Below are 24526 nucleotides of genomic sequence, written 5' to 3'. Positions count from 1 at the left end.
AAGGACACTGACTTACCTTGTCTGATGAATGAATATCATCTTAAAATAGTTGGAAAAAGCAGCCAGGACAGCTCGATGAGCTTTGAAGTAGACATCTCCAATGGCAACTGTGCAGTCACAAAGGAAGCCAAACTCTCGCTGCATGTTGAGTTGTTGCAGGAGGATCAGGCTGTGGCTTGCGGTATCCATTGTGCTTCTAGGAGACAAAAGAAGTTCTCTCAAGGAACATGCTAACTTCAGTGCAGCCAACGGCAGGAAGGCCTGCAATCTACTGCAAAACACATTGCATCAGGTATGTCTTGCAAGAAAACAGAATCTCAGAGACTAAAAGGATGCTAATAGCAAAGCTGGCTGAGGAATTCTGGGAGTTGAAGTCCACAAGTTTTAAAGTGGCCAAGGTTGGAGATCCCTGTTCTAAGCAGCAGAATTGTTTTCAACTATGTCTTTTGAGGGACACAATGTCTTCTTGTCCTGTTTTATCTCTGTAATACTGTGTGGGAATGACCTTGGGAGAAGGGGGAAGAGCCACTGTAATTACTGGTAAGACTTATGTCAGCCTTGTGAGGTAGTACAAACGAGAAGCATGCCCAGATAAAGTAATACTACTTTACTATAAGCTTACATTAATAGAATATTGCAAATCTGAAATTTCTTCCACATCCATCCATCCATCCTCACCACCATCACCTGTACAGTCAAGAAACAAGGAAGGATCCCTCCTGATATGCTTGACACATCCACATTCCTGCTGAGGGCGAAGCTGCCTCTAATCCGATTATTCCCCTGGTGTGGCTCTTTCCCTCCTCTCCCAAGGTCATTCTCACAATCTCACATACAATTACAGTATCTCAGGACTCTTTACCAAGTTAGAGTTTCGATGCATCTATTTTGGGCCAGGCAATCTTTCAGAGGCCAAAGACAGGGTTAGGGTTATATTCACTGAAGCAATGAAGTAAACTGGGTGATACTGGTTTTGTACTTCCTTTTGAATGGGGAAATGTCTATGAAGAGTCTCAATCATCCAGGTCATAGTCAAGTCATAGTCATAGTCAAGCTATTTTCCAAGGCACCTGAAGGCCAGACAAGGAATAATGGATGGAAACTGATCACGGAGAGATTCAACCTAGAAATAAGGAGAAATTTTCTGACAGTGAGAACAATCAACCAATGGAACATCTTTGCCTTCAGAAGTTGTGGGAACTTCATCACTGGAGGCTTTCAGGAAGAGATTGGACAGACATTTGTCAGAAATGGTGTAGAGTATCCTGCTTGGATGGGGGGTTGGACTAAATGACCTACAAGGTCCCTTCCAACTTTATAATCTAATCTAATAGTTGTCTCGAAGATGGTTTTTTTTTAAAAGGCAACTGGATAGGATTTTGTGTGGTTTTTTTTTGGAGGAAGAAGATTTTTTGCTTTCCATCCTAGAATCTTCATTAGTTGTACTGGATGGTGGGGGAGTCACCAGTACAACAGGTATCCTTCCATCTCCCCCCCCCCCAATACAACTGATGAAGCTTCCTGGATGGGAAACGAAGTGCGTTTTTCTTCTTCTTCCTCAAAAAAAAAAATCACGCCAGTTGCATTTTCAAAACAACCACCTTAGAGACAACTATGACTTGGATGACTGAGAATCTTCACAGACATTTAACCATACACTTTGGGATGAATGTTCTTTTGAACAGGAACACTTTTAAAAATTTAAAAATAGAATAGAATAGAATAGAATAGAATAGAATAGAATAGAATAGAATAGAATAGAATAGAATAGAATAGAATAGAATAGAATAGAATAGAATAGAATAGAATTTTATTGGCCAAGTGTGATTGGACAAACAAGGAATTTGTCTTGGTGCATATGCTCTCAGTTTATTGAATGGGTGGAGTATTGAAGTGCTTAGTTTTCTTATTTCCTGTCTACCACTATTAAGGGAGGAGGAAGATTTGAGGACCACAAGGAAGGATATTAGGAGACCAGATGAAGCACTGGGGCCACAAATTGTCCACTTCTGCCCTAACTGGTGATGGTAGGATTTCAAGGGAAGAGATGGACTGGGTGACATCTTTTTTCATATAATGGTGGCCACTCATATGGAAGACTTAACCTGGATAACTGGACAACAGATTGTGTTTAAGATACCATTCAAGCTGTTTGCTGAGCTGTCCAACAGAGGACAAAAACAAGGATGTGGGCATTCCCTTCTGGCTGAGTAATTTTTTAATATTTCTTTCCTTTTGTTAAGTCAGGAGCTCAGAAAGAATGGGAGCCTTGTAATTTAGAGCTTTTTCTGGAACTCTCCCTGCCACCATTCCTTTATTTCCTTTCCCCCATTAGGAAAACTTATATTGGAGTCTGGAAAAGTTTTCCACTACTACATTTCCTATTCTGACAATGAGAGATCTTGAAAGAGGAAATGTATATATAAATTTGCTGGATTTCTGTGCTACTTTATTCCTGCACCCCTGGTATAAAGTCATAAAAAATTAAAATGGTGCATAATTCAATTGTGTAATCTCAAAAAAGAAACAGTGCCACCTACCAGGAGAAAGTCAGGCCTTAGCACCTGCCACATGCTCTCTCAAGGGACCATGTTTTCATGGATCTGCAATAGCTCAGTTGCAAGAGGATGTTTGGATGTGAAAAGGCAACTATTAAAATCAAACTCTACTGATGGAATCCCCTTGGGAGCAGGATCTCCGCAAGCCCTTTCTTCCTTATCTTACTGGATGGGCAGATTCATTTTGGAGTAGACACTCTTGAAGATATCCAAGTCAAATCATGTAGATGATAACCAGAACCTTGAATTGTTCCCCAGAAGTTAACTAGCAGTCAATGCTGCTCCATGAATAGAACTGTTCCATGGTTAAATTTAGATATGTCAATAACTACTGTATTTTTCAGAGTATAAAACACACCGGAGTATAAGATGCACCTTAGTTTTTGGGGAGGAAAATAAGAAAAAAGCTGATTGGCAGGTGGATTGGCCTCCACCTGCTGTTCCCAGAGGTGAATTTCAGCAAGGTATATACATTGTAACCAGTATGGTTTGCTGTTTTTTTTTAAATTCACTGGGTCTCCATTTATTCCAGGGGTGTCAAACTCACGTCGTCGTGTCGTCATCACGTGATGTATTGGGACCAGCACTTGACACATCTGGCCTGCGAACTGCAAGTTTGACACCCCTGATGTATTCTAAAGAACTGTTTGTGGATCAGCATTCAATTGAAGGTGATTTGAATGTATCTATTTTCTAGGGTTGTATGTGAGTAAATGACCATAAACCAAACACAGGAGCTCTCATGCAACAGTTGCAATAATGCATGAAATGACAAAAATATGAATGACCACATGTAATGACTACTGATCTATGGAAGGAACAATTGGCACACTGACTGTACTTGTACTTGCTCTAATGATTATGGCCTTCAGATACTATTCAAGCTACAGCGACTGCAAATTATCTTCAGTGCTACAGATGGAGCATCTCTATATTTGGAAGACCTGCAGATTCATAGCCACCATTAAGATTTAGCCTCTCCTTCTAATTGTCTAAAGAACCAGGTCAAGACTTTCACCATACCTCTAGTCTAGTTTAACATATTGAAAGAATAGGCAGGAAACTTAAAACCAGAGCCCAGAATTATGATTATGAATGTCTACACATTCAATGCTATTGCAGGGCATTGTTTTAAATATATTGTTGTGTTGGTTGTCTAATATTTGTTTACTGGGTTCAGACATAATTTAGTTGAATCACCTTGTAATTATTATGGGTTTTTTTGTTTGTACTGCATCTTGGTAAAGGTACGGTATATATTAAATGTATTAAATTCCTAGTACATTTCATGGAATAAACCCCAACAAATATGATGATACTTCTGAATAAGAATAAACAGGATGGCACACTTAAAATGATTCAGCCTGGAGTGTAAGAAACATCCTGGAGGGAAATAAAATCTACTCCCCTTGTTACCACCTTAACATTTGAGAGATTGGACCTGAAAAATGAGGTCAGCATTTAAATTTCACCCTTCAGAAGCTAAGCTGGCATGACACATTTACTTTTGACCAGCCAAACCATGGTTAAGTCACAACAATTTTCTGAAGTTATGCAAATGAGTTTACACAATATTTTTGCATTCTCTGAACCCACTCAGTATCTTTGGCAGCATAAATGTAACTTGCTTCTGAGTTACAGTAAAAAAGAAAAGAAATAATATATATTAAAAAAATCCTTTTATTTTTTCTTCTTTTCCCGCTTCTCCCTCTACTTTTTGCTTTTTGTACTTTTCAGCTTGTATTAGGTTTTTAGTTTTTGCATTTTAAAAGTTTAATAAAATTATTTTTAAAAAATAAAAGTAGTGACAAAACTTCACAAAACAAAATATGAATTATGAACTAAAAGAGAAGCAACCAAAGTACAGTACAACAAGAAAGCAATTCTTTATCCAATTCTGGGAGATAAATTCTTAAAAGGTAAAAAAAAATCTATCCCAGTATGGTACTTAAACAAAACAAAAAAGTATTCTCACTATTGCATAATAATCAGGGTAAAACCACTAGATTCCTACTGAAGGAATCTTTACAGACCTTTCCAAATCAAATTCATTTGCACTAAAAGGGTCATTCTCTTTCTCTCTCCCCAATACAATTATCTGGATCCTAGAGCTTCAATACAGTAAGTTTTATTTCAATACAATGCACAGATATTAAGGTAAACGTAAAAGTCAGAATCTAAGCGCAATTTTCCAATTAACGTCATAAAACTGCCGGTCAGAAAGCAATTTCCCCTTTTCCAGGATCCTAGCGGGAACATGGCGCGCTCCACCTTCCCTGGCAAGGACAGATGGGAGTCGCAGACCCCACACCTGGAGGGCGCCAAGTTGGCGAAGCCTCGGCCGCTAACAATCAAACAAGCTTCCGGGAGCAGAGACAGAGGTGGGTGGCGGAGAACTGCTCGTAACCAGCAGGTTGGCAGCTGCGCGGCCCCTAAATGGCTCGACTCGAACTCCTCCAAGGAGCCGCCGCCGCCGCCGCCTCTCAAAAAGCCGCCAAGGCAGGAGCGGGGTTGAACTCCCTGACTCCCTCGGGGAAAGCCCCGAGGGTGGGAGTCGGAGAAGCGACGCCCTCCTCCAGCAAGACGCCGCTCGGTTTTCCAGGCCGCCTTGCCGCCGCCCGCAAGAGCTGCAAACATCAAAGCCGCCGCCGCCGCCGCCGCCAAACGCACGAAAGTGTCTGCATGGACTGAGACAAGCCGGCGGTCGAGCCTGCAACCTCTCTTTGAGGATCCGTTTCCTATTTCTATGCTCCGCTAGCCCAGGGGTGGTCAGAGGCCGCCAGTGGCTCTCGGCTCGGCAAAGACCCTCTCCGGCCTCCCTGGGGAAAGCGAAGGCGGGAGAAGGAAGGGGAGGCGGAATGTTGACACAAAGAGAGGGCGCATCCGCCTCTCCTTGTGGACCCCCAAACGCACCCAGGCAAATCCGGCGCCAGCAATGCAACCAGCCGGTACCTCGGCCGGTTGATTCCTTACCCCGATCCGCCCTTGACACAGGAAAGCGGTAGGCGACGGCAGTACAACTGGGGGTGGCGTGCTCTCTCGCTACCGCGCGTGCGCGCGACCATCGCCTTCCACTACCACCACCATCACCCTTCCCCCACTCCCCACTTTCCTAAGCAGAAGGAAAAGAAGAGCCTCGCTTGGAAAGTGGAAGGTGGAAGTCGTGACCGCTGGCTGAAAAAAAAGGACAAGGGCTTAATTACACCATTCTAGGCTGATTGGGGTCTTTCTCCTGGGTAGTAGCTCTTTTTTTAAATGCTTTTGAAAGACAGCAAGAAGGGAGATATTGGGCATGTCTGATTTAATGTAAAGAAGGACCGGGTGTCAGTACCTGAAGGCAGGAGAAGCAGCAATGGATGGAAACTAATCAAGAAGAGATCCAACCTTGAAGTAAGGAGAAATTTCCTGACAAAACAACTAAATCAGGGAAATGACTTGCCTCCAGAGGTTTTGGGTACTCCCAACACTGGAGGCTTTTAAGAAGAGATTGGACAACCATTTGTCTGAAATGGTATAGGGTTTCCTGCTTGAGCAGAGGTTGGACTGGAAGATCTCCAAGGCCCCTTCCAAACTCTTGTTATTTTCCACTTTTCAGTGGGGGAGCTGGCAAAGGGCCTCTGGTGGTGGCTCAGCAGACTAAGTCTGTCTGTTATTAACACAGCTGCTTGCAATTACTGCAAGTTCAAGTCCCACCAGGCCCAAGCTTGACTCAGCCTTCCATCCTTTATAAGGTAGGTAAAATGAGGACCCAGATTGTTGGGGGCAATAAAAAGTTGACTTTGTATATAATATACAAATGGATGAAGACTATTGCTTAACACAGTGTAAGCTGCCCTGAGTCTTCGGAGAAGGGCGGGATATAAATTCAAATAAAAAAAATAAAATAAAAATGACCCTGGCCCAAGTGTTACATTCTAAGGAGGAACAGAAAAGAATCCCTCCATGCAGATGTAGTTTCATTAAGGGCTACATGTTGAGTGTGGGTTGAAAGCTCATAAGACAGAAGGCCTAGGCCCCAATGTCCACACTGAGCAAGAGAGCTCCCATACTCCACCTCCTAAACTTTTGGCTTATGGCATTTCAAAGGAAGTGAAGTAACATAGTTCCCATCTGAAGAGCTTCCTTGTCTCACTGTAACATAAAACAGGTTAACCTAATGCAATTGGCTGTCTACTTTTGAAAATGCCATGCAGCCTTACATTTCTGGACAATATCTGTAACCATAGGAAGAGCAAACACAGTAATGTTGGCTGTGTTGTTGTGTTTTATTTTTATTTGTTTCATGCCTTTATCATTTTTACAAATAAGGTGGTGAACATATCCAACACACTTGAGATGGGCGGAGAGAGTGGGTGGTCCAAAGTCACCAAGCTGGCGTTCATGGCTAAGATGGGGCTAGAACTCAGCCAGTCTCCTAGTTTCTAGCCTGGTGCCTTAACCACTAGAAATGCACAGTTCAATCTGAAGCTGTTGGAATTGCTGGACAAGGAAAAACAACTATTCAGTGGCCAGAAACCTCACTTAACTTGGGGATAGGGCAGACTGAATATAGTGGGGAATGTACTGTGACACACATCTGGGCCAAACCAAGAAGTGTTGGAGAAATTCTTCTTTGGTTTCAGAAGGAAGTCTTTTCAGCCTATTTTAATAATTATAATTTCCAAATGTTCTGAACCTTATGACGCAAATAGTTTCTTTATCAATTGTGTTTGGATGGAGTTTCAGATGTTGCATGAAAGGAGTTTAGCTCCAATGCATCATGTTGTACACTCTCGTTTAAAGAGAATCTTATTTTCCAATTATATGTTTAACCAAGAGTCAACTCCGTCTTGGCAGTGAAGAAATAGGTACTATAGACAAACAAAACACACACACCTAGCTTAAAACTTAAGCATTATAATATTGAACAATGGGATGAAACAAGGAATTGATTTGGACTCAGATTATACTTTGGCACATGATCCAAGGAAGACTGGCTTCTGCAATTAAAATATTTGGGAGGAAATGTCTTTGACTTTGAAGAGCTCCTGGCAAACAATATTAAAACAAACAACAAAAACCTTTCAAGTAATTTAGAATAGGTAACTGACTAAAAACATCTAATCTGAGGCTGGGGTTTTAAAAGAGTGCTACAGGAGGATAAGGAAACCGCAAAGGGAACTGATTTGAATTCTACACTTGTTTTCATTATTAAAGATTTAGGACAGATCTGTGCTAAACCTGAGAATCAGATCAAACTGATTGGGGATGAAATCGAAGGTAATAAAAGATTAAAAATTATAAGCCAAGTTAATCAACCAAAAATAAATAAATTTCCCAGTTCAGATAGTATTGGCTATTTTTTTCTAGAAAATATTTTTTTAATTTTGAGATTTGTTCCGGAGGACTGAAACCAATTTGATTCCAATATTCAAAAAGGAACCAGAATAATAAATATTCTTGTTAGTATAGTATCTTCTTTAGGAAAGTACTGTAGTGGTAAATATTAATGAATAGCAAAATCATAGCCTTCTTGAAAAGAAGCCACTATGGTTTCCATAAATGTGTATTTTCTCACTAGATTTTTTTTAAACAAGTAGACAAGATTTTTTAACAAATTGACAACTCAAGAGATGTTGTGTTTTCAAAAAGGTGAGATCCTGAGTTTGATGAGTTCCTTCATCAAAAGCTCCTGAGCAAACTTAGTGGTCAAGAGTAAAGGATCAGGTACATCATGGAGGCAGAAATGAGGTCCTATATGCATGCCAACAAATATATACATTTAAAATCATGCAATATAGGTCGAATGGAGGTAAGTTTTTCTTCCTCACTCAGAATGTTAACATTTTAGGTAATAGAAACTCAATGCAGTGAGACTCGAGGACAAAGCTTGTGAGCATCTCAAATGCATTCATTTAACTACTGCAACGCAAAATACTGGATTATATGAGCCTATGACCTGATCCAGCAAAACTCTTACGTTCTTATTGCTTGGCCTATATCACTTCAAGGTGGGGCGGCCTATAACACATTTAAACTGCTAATGGGACATAAAACTTTAGATTACAGCATTTCCTTTGAAGAAAATTAAGAGGACAAATTTTATCACTTGACTGCATTTTTATCTGATGACTGCAGAAATAGATTGCAAAGGGGGAAATGGTTAATTTATGTCTGTTACAGAGGAAGAAGACTTGTTTTGATATTCAGATAATATAATAACCAAAGTGCACATTGCATTCAGGCAGCACTGTTGGAAACAGTGGAGTGGAGGTAGGCTAGTCTTTCCAACTATGTGTTTTTTTATCATTTATTTTCCTCCTGTTGAAAGAATTGGAAAGATAAAGTACAGACTAGGGTAACTGCATTTTAGTCTAATAAATTGTGCAAAAACATCCCATATATTTATGTTATGTGAACCCAGAAAATTGTGATAACATTGTGGACAAAGAAAGAGATGGGAACCGGGACAATATGGGAATGTACACTCTGATTCAATCATAAATATTAAATACTGGAAAACTTAGTGTAAAACAATAAAACAGATTTCATAAAGTAAAAAGGACCCCCATCCTAATGCCTCCAAAACCCAAAAAAACCCTTTCACTTGACCTTGAGTGTTTTGTATCATTGTCCCTCTTCCTGTAGCCCTCCTCCAAAATGATTTGCTACTTGCTTCAAAATCTAATCTTTCCAGTGTCAGAAAAAGGCAGCTTTGGTGACTAGAGCAGGGGTCTACAAACTTGACAAATTTAAAACTTGGTTGGCTGAGGAATTCTGGGAATTGAAGTCCACAAGTGTTAAAGGGGGTCCTCTTAAAGGGGGTCTCCAAACTTGGTAATCCCTGGACTAGAGGAAAGGTGGGAGAGGGAGCTGTAAGGTTTTGGATTGGAAATGATTCTGTAGATTCCCTTTCTTTCAACATTTGCAATGTATTCATATATACATAGATATCCTGTTCAATCGTATCCGGGTTTTTTTGAGACAGCTGAATCAAGTCCCTGAAATTTTCTTAGCAAGGTTTTTCAGAAGTGGGTTGCCATTGCTTCTTTCCTAGGGCTGAGAGAAAGACTGGCCCAAGATCATCCAGCTGACTTCATGGCCAAAGCAGAACTAGAACTCTTAATCTCTTGGGATTCTAGTTTGATGCCTTAATCGTACATTCACCCAACTCTCCTGTCTGTCTCAAACCTGTATTGGGCAACATTAGTAGTAAAGTATCACACATTATTGGTGAGACCCATTTTCAGAGTTCTACGTCTATAGTTATGCCAAATATTTTTTTGTAAAAAATAAATTTTGCACATAGAATTATTTAGGAAGGTCAGTTACACTCAGGCCAGCTTTGTTCACATAGTGGTTGTGACGATAAAATCAAATGAAATTATTATGTATGCTGGCTTGATTTATAAGGAAAATAGAACGTTATATACAATAATTATTTGTGTTATTCTTCCTTTTAAAGGTGCCCATTGCAGTTACTATTCTCACAGGGGATGGAGGAAACCCCTCCCTCCCAAAAGCAACATCTTTAGAGAGCCAGAATATACATTTATTACAGAAAAGGAAAGAATGGGAGAGGCTCCTGAGCATTTTCAGTCTGAAAGAAATAAATTCAGGATCAATATGCCTAGTTCACACAGGCTAAAGAGTAAAGTTTTGCTTATTCTGTTAAAACTTAGTTAAGTACGATTAATACTATACCATTCTGCTTGATCCCAACCGATAGTGATTTATGAAGAGAACTATAGTTCAACGAATCGTTCAAAATGCAGACCCAATATTTTCGTGTAACTCAAAAGTAGGTTTTTAGTAAAATGGTGGGATTAGCGAAGTACCGTTGGAAGCGTCTCTTCGCTCTAACTGAATATGAATAATAGCCTTTCCTGGGAAAGACGCAAACGACGAAGCATCTTCTTTCCCTAATCCTGCCTGCCCGTCCAGGCGAAGAAGCATCATCCCGGGCGCCAGAAGCCACGCTCTCCTCCCGTCTTGGCGGCACGAATGCGAGCCTAGAGACAACGGGATGGCACCGGGCTGCTTTCTGCCGACATGCCGAGGGCCGGCCGATTGCTCCGTTGTCCCTAGGAAAGGGCAGAGAAAAAGAGCGACGGGCCGCGTCGTGCCTGTACATTGGCCACGACCGCACCAGCCGCAGCAAGCAGGGCCAGGCGCCGCTTGCTGGCCGCCAGCCGGGGGGAGGGGTCCGGCTCAGTGCGGTCGCGGCAAAGCCCTGAGTTTCTTCTGCAGTAAGAGAGCAGCGGCAGCAGGCGCGGCCGGGGGCGGAAGTCCTTTGTTGCTGCAGCAGAGGAGGCGGCGGCCGCGCCGGCAGAACAGCCGGGGCCCTTCTCCTCTGCGCTGAGACCTCCCCAGCGCTTTGGCCGCAGGTAAGAAGGGGACGCGGGGCCCGCCAGCGCAAGGAGCGGGGTAGGCCCCTGGAGGTGATCTCTGTTGCGGGGCAACGGGAGTCGAGAGCTGGGCGCTGCGACGGCTCCAGGCCTCGGGAGGCCGAGCCGAGGAGTGGCGGGAAGGGTCCCCGGCGAGAGCGGAGCAGCGTGGCCGATTGCTCGAAGAGGGAGTGGGGGGTGGGGAAGGACATGGCTGGGGATCTGCCTCCGCTGTCGCCCGCCTTGCAGAAAGCGAAGCGCCGCAGAATTTTTCCTCGTTCACGGCCCTCTGTTGCGCGCCGAGCGCCAGAGGGAAAGGCGGCGCCAGCCCGCCCGCTCGCCCGGCCTAGTGGTGGGGCTTTCCAGCGGAAGCCACTCCTAGCTGCGACTCTGGGCTGCTGTTGCTTCTCCTCCCCTGATTATTGCACCATGTGGCTGGCGCCTCGTACCGCCATCGGCTTTCTTAACGGAGAAGCGCAAAGCCGGACGGACCTTTTTTTCTTCCAGCGCTGACAAAAGTTGCGCTTGGCGGTCCGAAAGACTTGTGGGAGCACGTGGGAGCGTTGCTGTCGCCGGCTGCTTGACCGAAACGCTGCCATTTGTAAAACGCTATACTGGTCAGGTTCCCCAGAAGTTATTGGGGGGGAACTTAGGGGACCGCCTACTGCCACCGACGGCCTCCCACCGACCCGTACGCTCTCACAGAGAGGGACTCCTTACGGTGCCGTCCGCCAGGCAGTGCCGACTGGCGACACCCAGGGGAAGGGCTTTCTCTGTGGGGGCCTCCACCCTCTGGAACCACCTTCCCCCAGGTCTTCGTCAACTTCCGGACCTTCAAACCTTCCGCCGCGAGCTTAAGACACATCTATTTATTTGTGCCGGGCGGCCTAGAGTTTAGTTTTAAAGTTAGTTTTAAATGGGGGTTTGTATTATTTTAACGATAGTTTTAAATTTTGCCTAATGTAATAAGTTTTTTAATTGTTGTTTTAACTTGTATATATTCTTATGTTTTATAAGGCTGTGAACCGCCCTGAGTCCTTTGGGAGATAGGGCGGTATAAAAATTCGAATAATAAATAAAAAAATTGCATTTTGTTGGGGTTTAAAGAGAAATAGATAAGTGAGCAAAAATCGGAAGAAAGCTGCCTGGCACGCCAGTCTCACAGCGGTGTATACTGTATAACATTAATTGCAGGTTCAGCTTTTGTGTTCGTCGTATTGAGTAGTTTTTCTCTACTCAAGATATTTTATTTTTAATTTATTTTATTTATTTCGTCAAGCATGTATTTTATGACAGATACAAGTGTAAACTTAACTATAAATACATGAAAAGGATACGAATAAAAGAAAACATTTAGGACAGGGACGGTAGGCACGCATGCTGGTGCGCTTATGCCCCAGCTTTTTTGAAACTTTGGATATTTTTGAAACTGCTTTAGTTTTTTAATTGTCTTTGAATTTAAATGAAATCTTGGCATCATTTCATGGAGAATATCCCCCATCCCCAGTTGCTGGATCTTCAATACTGGATGAAGTTTTTCTATGGAAATGAAACTTAAGAAACGGTTCAATCATTTCAGTCGTCAAAAATTGAGGACATAAAGACATCATGCTAACATTTGACCAGATTGCCTGCCCTATGTATATACATCACTCCTGTACTGAGTTCATATGTAGAGGAAAGTGATGATAGCCTTGAAGGTAGGGTGCAACAGCTCAGTTCTGAAAGAGGAGGCAGTGAAAAAAAAAATCCTCAAGGATTTCCGTGCTTTGATGGCCTTGGTACTAGAACGGGGAGAAAGAAAAACAAAGGCTTCCAAAAATGTGAAATTATACCCTGCAAGAATAAAGTAGTGCTTCAGTTCTGTTTGTTTCCTGATCTTAAAAAGCTGACAAATGTATATTTTAAAATGTATATGCCTTAGTTTGCACAGTATTTGAATTTTTATGGAAATCTAAACATTCATTTCAGATAGAAAATACTTGATTGTATGATAAACATAAGATATGACTGGGAAGGAACCTTAATTCAGTAGCAAGTTACATGGGTTCAAGACTTTAGATTCAATTTCTGACAATTCTAACTGAAAAATCTGATGCAGGTCTAGTGAAAAGTTACCAATCTGCAAGGACAGATACCCTTGGTATCTGTCCTTGCACAGATACACTAACATGCTGTTAACTTACCTATAGGTTAGTGAATAAATCACAATTAGTTGTACCACAAATCACAATTACGTTACTCACCTACTGTACTAAATTATAATCCATGATAAATATTATGACCCACCGTTATCAAATGATTGGGAGCTACTGTGAAGCAATCTCATTGATTTTTTTTTATCAGTGGTATTCTTTCAAGTTAGCTCAGAGTCCTCAATCTATGTATCCAATGATTTTGACCTTGTTTAAACAAACTTTTTTGGATTGAAAAGAATGTCTTAGAAAGTTGTGACAATCTATGTTTGAATTACATTAGTATTAATGTATTTACTTTAATTTTTACTTCTGATTTCTGAAATAGATATCTGTGCAGTATTTAGTTTTCTAGCAAATTGTTTATAGACATTGTATTAAATACTGGATTTGCCAGTGCTGTTTTCTGCTGTATGTGTTTTTAACAGAAAATATATTTCTTGCATTCTTGCATTCATTCTTGCATTATCTATCTAGCTATCTATCAGATTTATTTGCCGCCCATCTTGTGGTCCAGTTGACTTTTTAACCTCCATTAGTCATCAAATCTAATTAGAACAGAGATGAATATGTGACCCTGTAAGGCCGTGATGGCGAACCTATGGCACGTGTGCCAGAGGTGGCAATCAGAGCCCTCTCCGGGCACGCGCGCTATCCCCAGCTGCTCTTCTGGTTCCCAGCATGGACATGTGTGCCAGCCAGCTGATCTTCATGGGTGCTGAAAACCGGCCAAAAAACAGGCTGGTTTTTTTGGGTATTTTCAGACTGTTTTCTGGGCCATTTTTAGGCACTGCATGCACGCGTGTTCTGGTTTGGGCACTTGATGCCGAAAAGGTTGCTCTAAGGCAGTGTGAAATCCAATTTTTTTTACTGCTGTTTCTGTGGGTGTGGGGTGACTTGGTGGCCATGGATACTCCAAAATCTCCATTCCCACCCCATTCCAGGGGAAGGATACTCCTAAATCTCCATTCCCACCTCACTCGGGGGCCAACCAGAGGTGGTATTTGCAACTACTCAAAATTTCTGCTACTGGTTCTCCAAACTGCTCAAAATTTCCACTACCGGTTCTCCAGAACCTGTCAGAACCTGCTGGATTTCACCCCTGCTCTAAGGGCTTTGAAATTTCAATAAGGTAGTATAGCCAATGATGAGGGATCCTGGGAGTTGCAATTTAACATCTGCAGGACCACTCATCTAGAGAACTACAGAATTGTCTGCAAAGCATAGGGACCTTATGAAATATCCAGAATTCACAATCATGCCATGTCACATTTCAGAAGATAGCAAGCTTTTGAGTTTCCATTGTTGCTCTTTCTCAGCCATTGACACACAGTGGTCAGAGATTATATATCTAGTTGCTGAAAAATATACTTTCCATACAATATCCAATTGTTCTAAAATAACTATCACCGTATATGTGACCTTCCACTCATATTTCATCAGTTGCTTAACTTAAATAGTTTGTGAACAGTGAATTAGTATTCCAAAAATTAATTCTGATTTGAATATTTATTGTCATAAGAAAGCTTGTTTAGTAGATGGAATAATGGAAAAGTAAATCATATGTTGATATTTGGAAAGTAACCAATAGTATTAAGTCTTGGTTGCTGTCCGTTAATGGTTTAGTGTGCCTTAGCATTAAACTAAGACCAGATGCTGAACTATCAAAAGTTTAACTATCAGAACTGAAGCATTAAAAACTTATATCCTCTATACTTTGGTCATTAAAAGTCACTGTCTTTTTTCAATATTTCTTTAGACTTCGTTTCTCATAAAAAGTTAGATCATTTGACTTCTAGTTGGATATGTAGTTTTGTGGGTTACTCAAGCCTGGGAAATATTTTCAGTGCCAAGGTAGCACAATAGTTTCCAGAGTTGTCACAATTAAGTAACTGCAAATATTCTGACCAGATCTCTGTTTTAAAAAAACAATAATAATTTCTCGCATGAATTGTTGGAAGGGAAGGGAGGATGAAGGAGATAAGGAAAGCCATCACAAAATACATTGCTGATAAAGGAGTAACACAAAGACCACTCATATCTCTCTGCATTATTTCTCAGAGGGAAAATTTATTTTTCTTTGTGACTTCCTTACCACATATAGCATGTATGTATGTGTATGACTTTGTCCATTTCTCCTCCACTGAATTTTTGGCAAACTGTAGTCTATGATGTCACCAGAAGTATATGAACTGAAACTACTGCTGCTGCTGCTGTTGCTGCTGCTGTTTAAGCAATTGACCCAGAAGGGGAAATAGGAAAGATGGGAATCTTTGTAAAAATCCACTATTTCAGACAGTTTTCTTTCTTGCCATTAATTTAAAATTTTGTATGTATGCATTAACAGAAGCCTCAGATAAAGTATCACAGCTCTTCCCCACCCATGCTTAAAAGGATGTTGACAGACTGGAAGAAGTGCAGAAGAGACCTACAAAGATGATAGCAAAGTTTAGACAGCAGATCAGATGAGACAGAGCTGCAGGAACAGGGTAGGTTGCTTGCTCAGAATATTTTATTAAGTGATTCATTGAATCCTACTGGTCTCTTTGCAGGACAAAGTATCTCTTGTCCCCTGTGCAATTTTAGGGAGATATGAAATCTTAAAATCGTTGTCTTGTGTAAATGTAATGTGGTGTGGGATAGACAAGCCGTTCAAGCTGAACTACTGTAGTAAATAGCTGAGGGCCAATAAGGACATGATGATGTGTCTTAATTGTAGCCACCATGGTTTATTGCAGAACAAAGACAGACACAGAACGCAAGTGAAATTGGAGTTAGGCAGTGGCATTGAAGGTAGGAAGTAGGACTTTACTCCCACTGTAATATTTTCAACATCAAAATGCATATTTCTCTCTTTCTGCTCTGCTATTAGACCTGTTGGAGAAAAAAGATAGGCACCATATAACAGCTGAGGTTGATTGATTTATCTCAGTTGTTTCCTATCTCATTGCCATTGATTTCTTTAAAATTGTTGGCAAATCTGATCATAGGTATTTCATATTCATCTTGAAGATCATAAAGTCAGTGGTGCTTTACTTCAACCACATTCTGTCCTGATTCTGGACTCACATGATACTCGTAAGTCAGCCTTTTCCCAATGGGATATCCTCTAAATATGTGAAACTCTTCCAAGAATTCATTTACCAATATAGCAATATACCAATATGAGAATTTTGATAGTTGAAGTTCACACACTTGGGGAACAAACAGGGGAAGGCTGCCCTATAACTTAAATGCTAAATTGCCACACCCACCAGCCAGTCTGCCCCCCCCCACACACACACACAGTCTGAGGGACCATGAATTGGTCCCCTGTTTAAAAAGTTTGAGGACCCCGGCCCTAAACCTTTGAAACCCCAATATTTTAAAAGAATAAATAAAAAGCAAAATAAAACCCCCAATCCTAAAATGTCTGCTTCTTTCCTTCTTGTGACATCATTATAATTCATTATAACTCAGCCATATTCTCTGCAACCCCCAATGCTTACATTAAAAACAATGCATCACAATTGCAAAAATGGGCTAATACATTAAAGTATACTATACCACACCCACTCTCTTTCTGTGTGTGTGTGACAATGTACACACACACACACAAACATTTTGAGTTTTGGAGAGGGGATGCATACACACGCAGAAACACACATTTAGTATAATATGAATTGTCCAACCAAAGCATTCAAAGTCTGTTCTAAGGACAACAAATACTTTAGTTATCAGGGTTATATAACACTAATTATAAATAACTCTGAAGAGAGAAGGGATGGAGAATTATGGGAAGAGAGAGGGGAAAGAGGGTGGGGAAAAACTGAGGAGATTGGAAAAACAAACTAAAATGTGTCTCCTGTGCTTAGAGATTGCAAATCCTGATATGCACTGACCCAGATAAAGAATTCATTATTGCCTATTGCAAAATGGCTTCTCCATTTGGAACCCGTAGAAATGTTTTGGTTACAATTACTATCAACCTCAGTCATCATGGTTTGAATTCCAATTTTAAATATAAACTTAGGTTAGGGAAAGCTGGTTTAATTAGAACCAGCAGGCCATCAGTGTAAATTGTGGAGCAAATCTTAAAATTGAGAAATTAAATAACCATTTCAGTAGATGCTCAGTTGAATATCACCAACATTGCTCTAAGGGAAAGATTCTTGAAGGTTTTTTTTTGCTTATTTTTAAATAATATATTTACATATAGCAGTTTACATTGCTTATAAACCACTTTGGAAGAACTTTTAAGAATTTAATACAGAGGTATCATCTGTATGTACATTTTTTATAATCTTTGGCAGAGGTGGAATGGGGGTGGTGCTTCTGTCTTTCTGTTCCTTCTGCTCCTCAGTGGCTTTTTACTACGGTATCCTTTTAGACTAGTTGCAATATTTGGGGAGTATTTTGGGAGCTGGGTGGGGGGTTAGGATTCATTGTTTTACAGTTGTTCTCTTTCCTTAATGGCCAGTTGTAGTTGATGCTGTTGGGGTAGGGGAATCGGGAGAGATTGCTGCTCAGTCTTTCCAGTGTGTGGTGCCACAGGGTTTGACATTCTCCAACTATGTAAAATGTGCATGAAGCTGCTAGATGAGTTCATCTGTTGGTTTGAGATTCAGTATCATTCATACACTACCCATTGACCTTGAGATATGTTGTGCAAGTCTTATAGGATGAAACTGACTCCAACTTAATCTTAATGAATCAGAGTATGGATTTTAAGGCCCCACAGATCTGGGAATTTTCCATTTTTAGTTTGGATGAAGTTATAATTTTCCATTCAAGACTGGTGCTCAATCAGGGATCTTGGACTCTCAGCTCCTGCTTCAACAGCAGATGGCAGCTGTGGTCAAAATGTCTTATATACATTTGTGTCCTTTTCATGATCAGGAGCCTTTGGCCTTCTTTGTTTTGTAATTAATACAGCATAATTTATATTTCTTTGGAAATGAGAGCTGTCTATATATTTAACTTAAATTTGAATCTAAACTTTGTTACTATAGATCTGAAGGCTTTCTGTAGAGGCAGAAAAAATCAGAAAATTGTAGGTAAAGTTGTTGTATCAGTTTCTTCTTCTAGATAAGACTCTCTTATCTCTCTGCTTATTGCTTAATCTTCCTTGGCATCCCTCCCCCATGCCTAAAGTGTAAGTTTAGCAAAGTATAGTTGCTAAAGAAAAAAAAAACAGAGGAAGGAATACAATTTAAAATATTTGAGACCTCGAGTACATATTTCTAGTTTTCTGAAATCTCTTCCAGCTTTCTTAATCAGTCTCTCAGGAAATTCTCAACAAGCAAAATGTGCACCTATGCATGGTTACTTTTTACATGCTGTCAATATAATGTGAAGTCCCAATAAAGGAGAATAGTTGAAGCTCAGGGTTAAAATGAGGGGTCCATGATGCTTTCTGAGTTTGGTTGTTTTCTGGCAGATGTTTCATTACCCAAAGTAGGTAACTGTCAACTCTGAAGCTAGCTTGACTGGGGCCATATTGGAGGCTTCAATGCTGCCGCAGTGGTGCTGAGGGATAGGGAGGGGGGAATAGAGATAGCTGGGGTTTTATAGCCAAAACAAAATAGTTTCCCCTGTGAATCAAGGACATTCCCACAGGTGGCTGAAGAGAGGAGGAGTGACGTTTCCAAGCAACCGGACAGCACCTTGATTGGACTATGTGACTGATTGTTTGGGAAAGGGGGGGAAACTTTTGTTTTTAATTAGGTGAAAACTGTGGGAACCTTTAGAGTTTGTTTTCACCAGCTTGTGCCAATACGATACCTCTAATAAACATGTTCTTTGAGGAAACTGCTTGCCTCAGAGGCCTGTTTGCTATGGGTGTATTACTTGGGACCCTGACAGTAACATCATAATGTGAAATATAATGTGTAGCTAGGTTCTACGTAAACATAGTAGGATTGCAATCTTATTTAATTCTTAATGATCTTTCCTTGAATGAGAAGTCAAAGGATTCTTCCAAACCATATTCCTAAAGGTCTTCTAGACTGAAATTCAAAATGGACGATCCTTTTGTTTGTTGTCATCTCTGGCAATGTGCTAAATAGTTAGGGTCATATGATATATGATGAAATCTGATTATGTCTGTTCTCTAAACATAACTAATGCTTGTCCTTTTCTCCCTTTCTATTGGCACAGGTTGTGATTCAAGCACAAGATGGCAAGGACTAGCCATAGCAATTATGTCCTTCAACAACTGAACAACCAAAGAGAATGGGGATTTCTCTGTGATTGCTGTATTGCAATTGATGATATCTACTTCCAGGCGCATAAGGCTGTCTTGGCTGCTTGCAGTTCTTATTTTAGGATGTTTTTCATGAGCCAGCAGCAAAGCACAGCTCAGTTGAACCTCAGCAACATGAAGATTACAGCTGAGTGCTTTGATCTCATTTTACAGTTTATGTATTTAGGGAAAATCATGACAGCCCCAGCTAACTTTGAGCAATTTAAAGTAGCCATGAACTCCCTACAGCTCTACAACGTGCCAGAATGTCTGGAAGATATACAAGATACAGACTCCTCTGGTTTACAGTGCTCTTCTTCTGCTTCCAGCACTCAAAATAGCAAAATGATTTTTGGTGTTCGGATGTATGAAGATACACAGACTAAAAACAAGAGCGAAGCAAACAAGTGGGGTGCAGAGCCATCAAGTTCTACTGTGAGTACTTCCCAAAGCAGAGAAGTTGATGATGAAGCTTTGCAATTAAACCATTTCTCTGAGCAATCTTTGGAGAGTTGCAAAAGGACCACTGTGTCAAAACTCTCAGGTGCCAAAGACAGAGTGCCCAATTCACGGCGCTTTGGGAGAAGTTTTACCTGTGATGGCTGTGGCTTCAGTTTCAGCTGTGAGAGGCTATTAGATGAGCATATCATGTCATGCACTAATAGGCATTCTTATCAGAATCCCAGGTATTTGGGGTCTGAGAAGGACAGCAGTGAAAGGGACTCTACTTCTAAAATGTCAGTTTCTCAATTGGAGAAATATCAAGCAAGTGCAAACCAATCTGCTGAGAGTTCTTCTTCCACAACATCAAATATAACAAGTGGAAAAAGCAGGGGTGCCTCATCAGAGCCATTAAATGAAGAGCGTAGTAGAGCCACAGAAAGAAAAAGGATTATCGTCAAAATGGAACCAGATGATAACCCTACAGATGACCTGAAAGAGTTTAATATTGTTAAAGTAACAAATGGCAATGATTCCACTGATAATGAAGAGCTAGATGATGATGAATCTGTTTATAGATACTACATTGAGGAAGATGTCAGTGAAAATAGAAGTGTTAGAAAGGCTCTTTTAAAACCCCACATGCTTATTGGTGAGCAAGCTAGGAAATATATTAAAAGTACCAGAGTCCTTGCAAGTAAAATCAGTGCAAATAAAGCCAAGGAGGTGACGGAAAATGCATCTTGTGAACTGTGTGGTCTGACAATCACAGAAGAAGATTTGTCTTCTCATTACTTATCCAAACACATAGAAAATATATGTGCCTGTGGAAAATGTGGCCAAATATTAGTAAAAGGACGGCAGTTACAGGATCATGCACAGACTTGTGGAGAGCCACAAGACTTAACCACCAATGGTTTAAGGAACATGGAGGAGAAAATTGACTTGGAAGAGAGTCCTGAAGAACAATCTGAAAACCAAGAAATGATGTACGTAGACATGTTAGATGAGTTTGGAGACAGCCATTTTCAGATGAACACACTTCCCAAAAAACAGCTGTACAGGGATTCAGCATGCCCCTTCCGATGTCCTAACTGTGGATTACGTTTTGAAACAGAGAATCTGGTAGTTGAACATATGTCCAGTTGTTTGGAACAAGATCTGTTTAAGAATGCAATTATGGAAGAGAACGAAAGGGATCACCGACGCAAGCATTTCTGTAATCTTTGTGGGAAAGGGTTTTATCAGCGTTGTCATTTGCGAGAACATTATACTGTGCACACCAAGGAAAAACAATTTGTTTGTCAGACATGTGGGAAGCAGTTTTTACGAGAGCGTCAGCTGCGCCTTCATAATGACATGCACAAAGGCATGGCCAGGTATATCTGCTCCATTTGTGACCAAGGGAACTTCCGAAAACATGATCATGTCCGGCATATGATATCCCATCTATCACCTGGAGAGACAATTTGTCAAGTCTGTTTCCAGATTTTTCCAAATAATGAACAACTTGAACAGCACATGGATGTTCATCTGTACACATGTGGGGTTTGTGGAGCCAAATTTAATCTGAGAAAAGATATGCGATCTCATTATAATGCTAAGCATTTGAAACGAACATGACCACATAATGCTTGTTTGACAAGACCTAGAACAAAAGCAAATGGAACACCAAAGCAAAACAAACAGTAGTGCATAAAAAAATTGATCAGCTGGTTTTTAAATGTCTGTTTTTATCTTCGTTATAGGGTCTTAAACTACAGTACATAGCATAAACAGTACCTAATGTTTCATTATTGCATTTTTATTTTTGTCTCATGTTAACTTTTTGTTGGTTTTTTTTTTCCACCAGAGTATTCAAGCTATTATTTTTAAACCCTCAAGTTTTAAAAGCACGCTGTAGTATTACCTTAGTCATTAGCTTCTATTAAACAGCATCTCAATTCTATCAACATAGGATGCCTGCTTATATTTCTATGTGTGTTTTATTTTTTTCCTTTTTTTCTTATGAACAATTTAAATTACATAGATTTAAAATATGCAAGGATAGTCTTAAGGCCAAGAAATAATTACTGGATACTATCTATAACAGAATCCACCATGTTTAGGTATATAGAAATTCATGGACATACTGAGTTGCAGGAGGTTTTTTGCTTGTTATAAGAATATAAGGTTATCTTTGATATTCTGTCATTTGCATTTCATGTACCCAGCATAATTAGTGCATTTTGTTACTTCTGCAACGGTATCTTGAGATGAGGAGGACTGCAAATGAGTTCCATACTTCAGAATCATTTTACATATTTGTATTTCCTGTATAATTTTACACTGTTGTAATCTGCTCTAAAGATGTGCTGCAGCTGAAAATATGTGAAGTTCCCATAAATATACCCATAAGATACTTCATAAAATATCTGGAATAGAACTTAAACCAAAAGTAAGCAACCTTTTGCCTTCCAGATATTTTAGGGTAGGCCAGAAGTGAATTTGAATGGATCAATTCAGTTTAATGGGAAAATGTGCAAGTTGGAATCATGTTTATCCTCATTTTTTAAAAAAATGTCATGTTTTCTTTTTTTTTTCTACTTGGCTTTACCTGGTAGTCTAGACGGTATTCTGAGGTGTTAAATTAATGTGCACATTCTCCATGAATCTCGTGTTTGTCCTACTCAGCAATCTTTTGAAGCAATTTTTTGGAGCCTTGGAATAGATACAAGGAAAGACAGTACAAAGAAAAGCAGACAACAATCTGAAAAGAAGTGGGATGCTTTTGTCAAGGAGTTCTCTTATCTATACATTTTAGGGGCTTTCTTATTTCTTCAATCCTTTCCAATTCTGGAAACTCCAGAATTGAAAGTTGGTTTGAATTGTTTACTGAGGATGGGCAGAAATAATTGAAATGTCAGTCTGCAGTGCTTGTCAGCTTTGAAAAATGATTCTGTAAATTTCATGTTAAGAGGGCAATATTGAAGCTGCTTTGGTTTCTTAGAGAAGCAACTATGCATTTTCCTTTTTTCTACAGTGCCCATCTTTTTTCCTGTATTTACTTTGAAACTAAGGATGATTGAATCATTGTTACGGGGATAAGGATCCTCCCTCTTCTGTAGCTTCACTTTTTAAAGCTAAAAACTCTTAGTTTAGAGATAGCTTGTGGGGTTCCAGATGTTGCTGAAGGACAATTCCACATTAGCCAATATGCTAATACTAAAAATACTGAGAATTGTGGTTCAGCATTTGGAGTGCCATGGATTGGCTTAACCTTCCTAGTGCTTGTTGCTTATAGTTTCTTAAGCATTAAGCTCCTTAATTTGAAAGCAGCAGAATGATTATTTTGTAAGCTAAATTCTGGACTATATTACTGAGGAATAAGCTGTGTGTGAAATGAAAAATGAAAACAACTGCCTGAACTATCCTGGACATTAAAAAAAATCTTTATAATTTACCTTATTTTTTAAGGGTAAGAACCATATAATTCCAAAACGCTCCCTTTTCCAGGCTGCAAGAATTAACAGTCCTACACTTGTTAATTTATGTTATAAGAATAGATTAAGAGTCCTTTGACTGGTAATTTGACTGCTACTCCTTCAACACCAACATATCCAGATCCTCCTACTGAGCAGGATGTGGTTTTCTCCACCCAACCCATTTTTATCTTCAGTAAAGACTGTAGAATCCAGGTCTCTACAATAGGCACAATTCCCATGAGGAGTTTGAGTCTAAGACTTTTTGGTCATATCACTTTTCCAGGGATAGGCACTCTTTTGGGCCAAATGATGTAAGTCTACATCATGCTTTAGGAGACATACATAAGCTAATGGCACGTGCATATATGGGATGATAGAGTTGCATGGAAACATTCCCAGATAGATACAAAGCCATCATTACCTGTCATTGATAGTGTCATGATCATTCAAGCCACTTGTTGCAAGAAAGAAAAAATTACCTCCATAGGCAGCAATAAAAGTCATGCTCTAAGGAAAAAGAATCTGTATTTTTATCCCTTTTTTAATCCAATAAAAGGGGAGCAAACCATTCCTGCTCCATCCTTGGCAGGACTGGTGCAATAATTACTCCATGTCCCTTCCATGTAAAAGAAAAAGTGGATAAGCAGAACCAAAGTGCAAGTGTAAGGGGCTGGTATGTAAGTATAGTGTGTATGCATGGAGTGTTGGGAACCTGGGAAGCTTGTCTGTCACATTGCTAATGCCTGTTGCAATCTACCAAAGAATCCCGTACCATTGCACTGCTTCCAGTATTTATGTACGGTATTGTTAAAGTTTGCTCTAGTTATGCTGCTTTGCATCAAATGTAAAAAAAAATGAGCTGCTGTGCCTGATGTAGAAACTAGTTTAGAAAGAAATAGCCCTGCAATCAATGTATATAACTTCAGGAATGTGCTATGTTGGCTCATGTGACAAACATTTACACTTTTTGCAATGTACAAAGCTCTTTATACAGTACATAGTTTTATTCATTTTTCAAAGATATTCTAGCTGCTGATTTTGAAGAAAATTAAGCAGGTTTTCATCTGATTACTACGATGAGAGATCACTAGGAAATCCCAAGGTTGTAGGCTAGACTGAAAGCACAAAAATATCTCAAAAGGGAATGGCAAATCTTTTCTGTATTGTTGCTAAACGAAACTACATGATGGTTTACATGTAATCAGTTTACAGAGTCATGGAAGTCTTCAATTTTATTCAAAATAAATCATCTGAGTTCAATGCATATTCTTCCAAATAA

General features: G+C 40.1%; 2 protein-coding genes across 4 annotated transcripts in view; one reads left to right on the top strand and one right to left on the bottom strand.

The window, feature by feature from the left end:
* ZBTB25 (zinc finger and BTB domain containing 25) overlaps positions 1-15458 on the bottom strand; it is an 18934-nt gene extending 3476 nt beyond the window's left edge. For both annotated transcript variants that reach the window (XM_058162889.1, XM_058162890.1), the window contains exons 1-2: positions 10376-15458; positions 17-196 (exon numbers count right to left, since the gene is read on the bottom strand). In XM_058162889.1, coding sequence (XP_058018872.1) covers positions 17-196; positions 10376-11136 — 941 coding nt within the window. In that variant the 5' untranslated portion in view covers positions 11137-15458. The remainder of the gene's footprint in view (positions 1-16; positions 197-10375) is intronic.
* On the top strand, positions 10787-24526 carry ZBTB1 (zinc finger and BTB domain containing 1). Of its 2 annotated transcripts, XM_058162887.1 has the most exons (3): positions 10790-10924; positions 15467-15608; positions 19258-24526. In XM_058162887.1, the coding sequence occupies exon 3, from the start codon at positions 19277-19279 to the stop codon at positions 21404-21406; it is 2130 nt and encodes a 709-aa protein (XP_058018870.1). In that variant the 5' UTR covers positions 10790-10924; positions 15467-15608; positions 19258-19276; the 3' UTR covers positions 21407-24526. The 2 variants fall into 2 exon arrangements, with proteins under 2 accessions (XP_058018871.1, XP_058018870.1); XM_058162888.1 differs by lacking the exon at positions 15467-15608 and having other exon boundaries at positions 10787-10924.

This window comes from Ahaetulla prasina, chromosome 1, assembly GCF_028640845.1.
Source record: "Ahaetulla prasina isolate Xishuangbanna chromosome 1, ASM2864084v1, whole genome shotgun sequence".
Classification (NCBI taxonomy): Eukaryota; Metazoa; Chordata; class Lepidosauria; order Squamata; family Colubridae; genus Ahaetulla; species Ahaetulla prasina.
The sequence above is the reverse complement of the archived record's forward strand: the minus strand, read 5'-3'. Positions and strand labels throughout refer to the sequence as shown.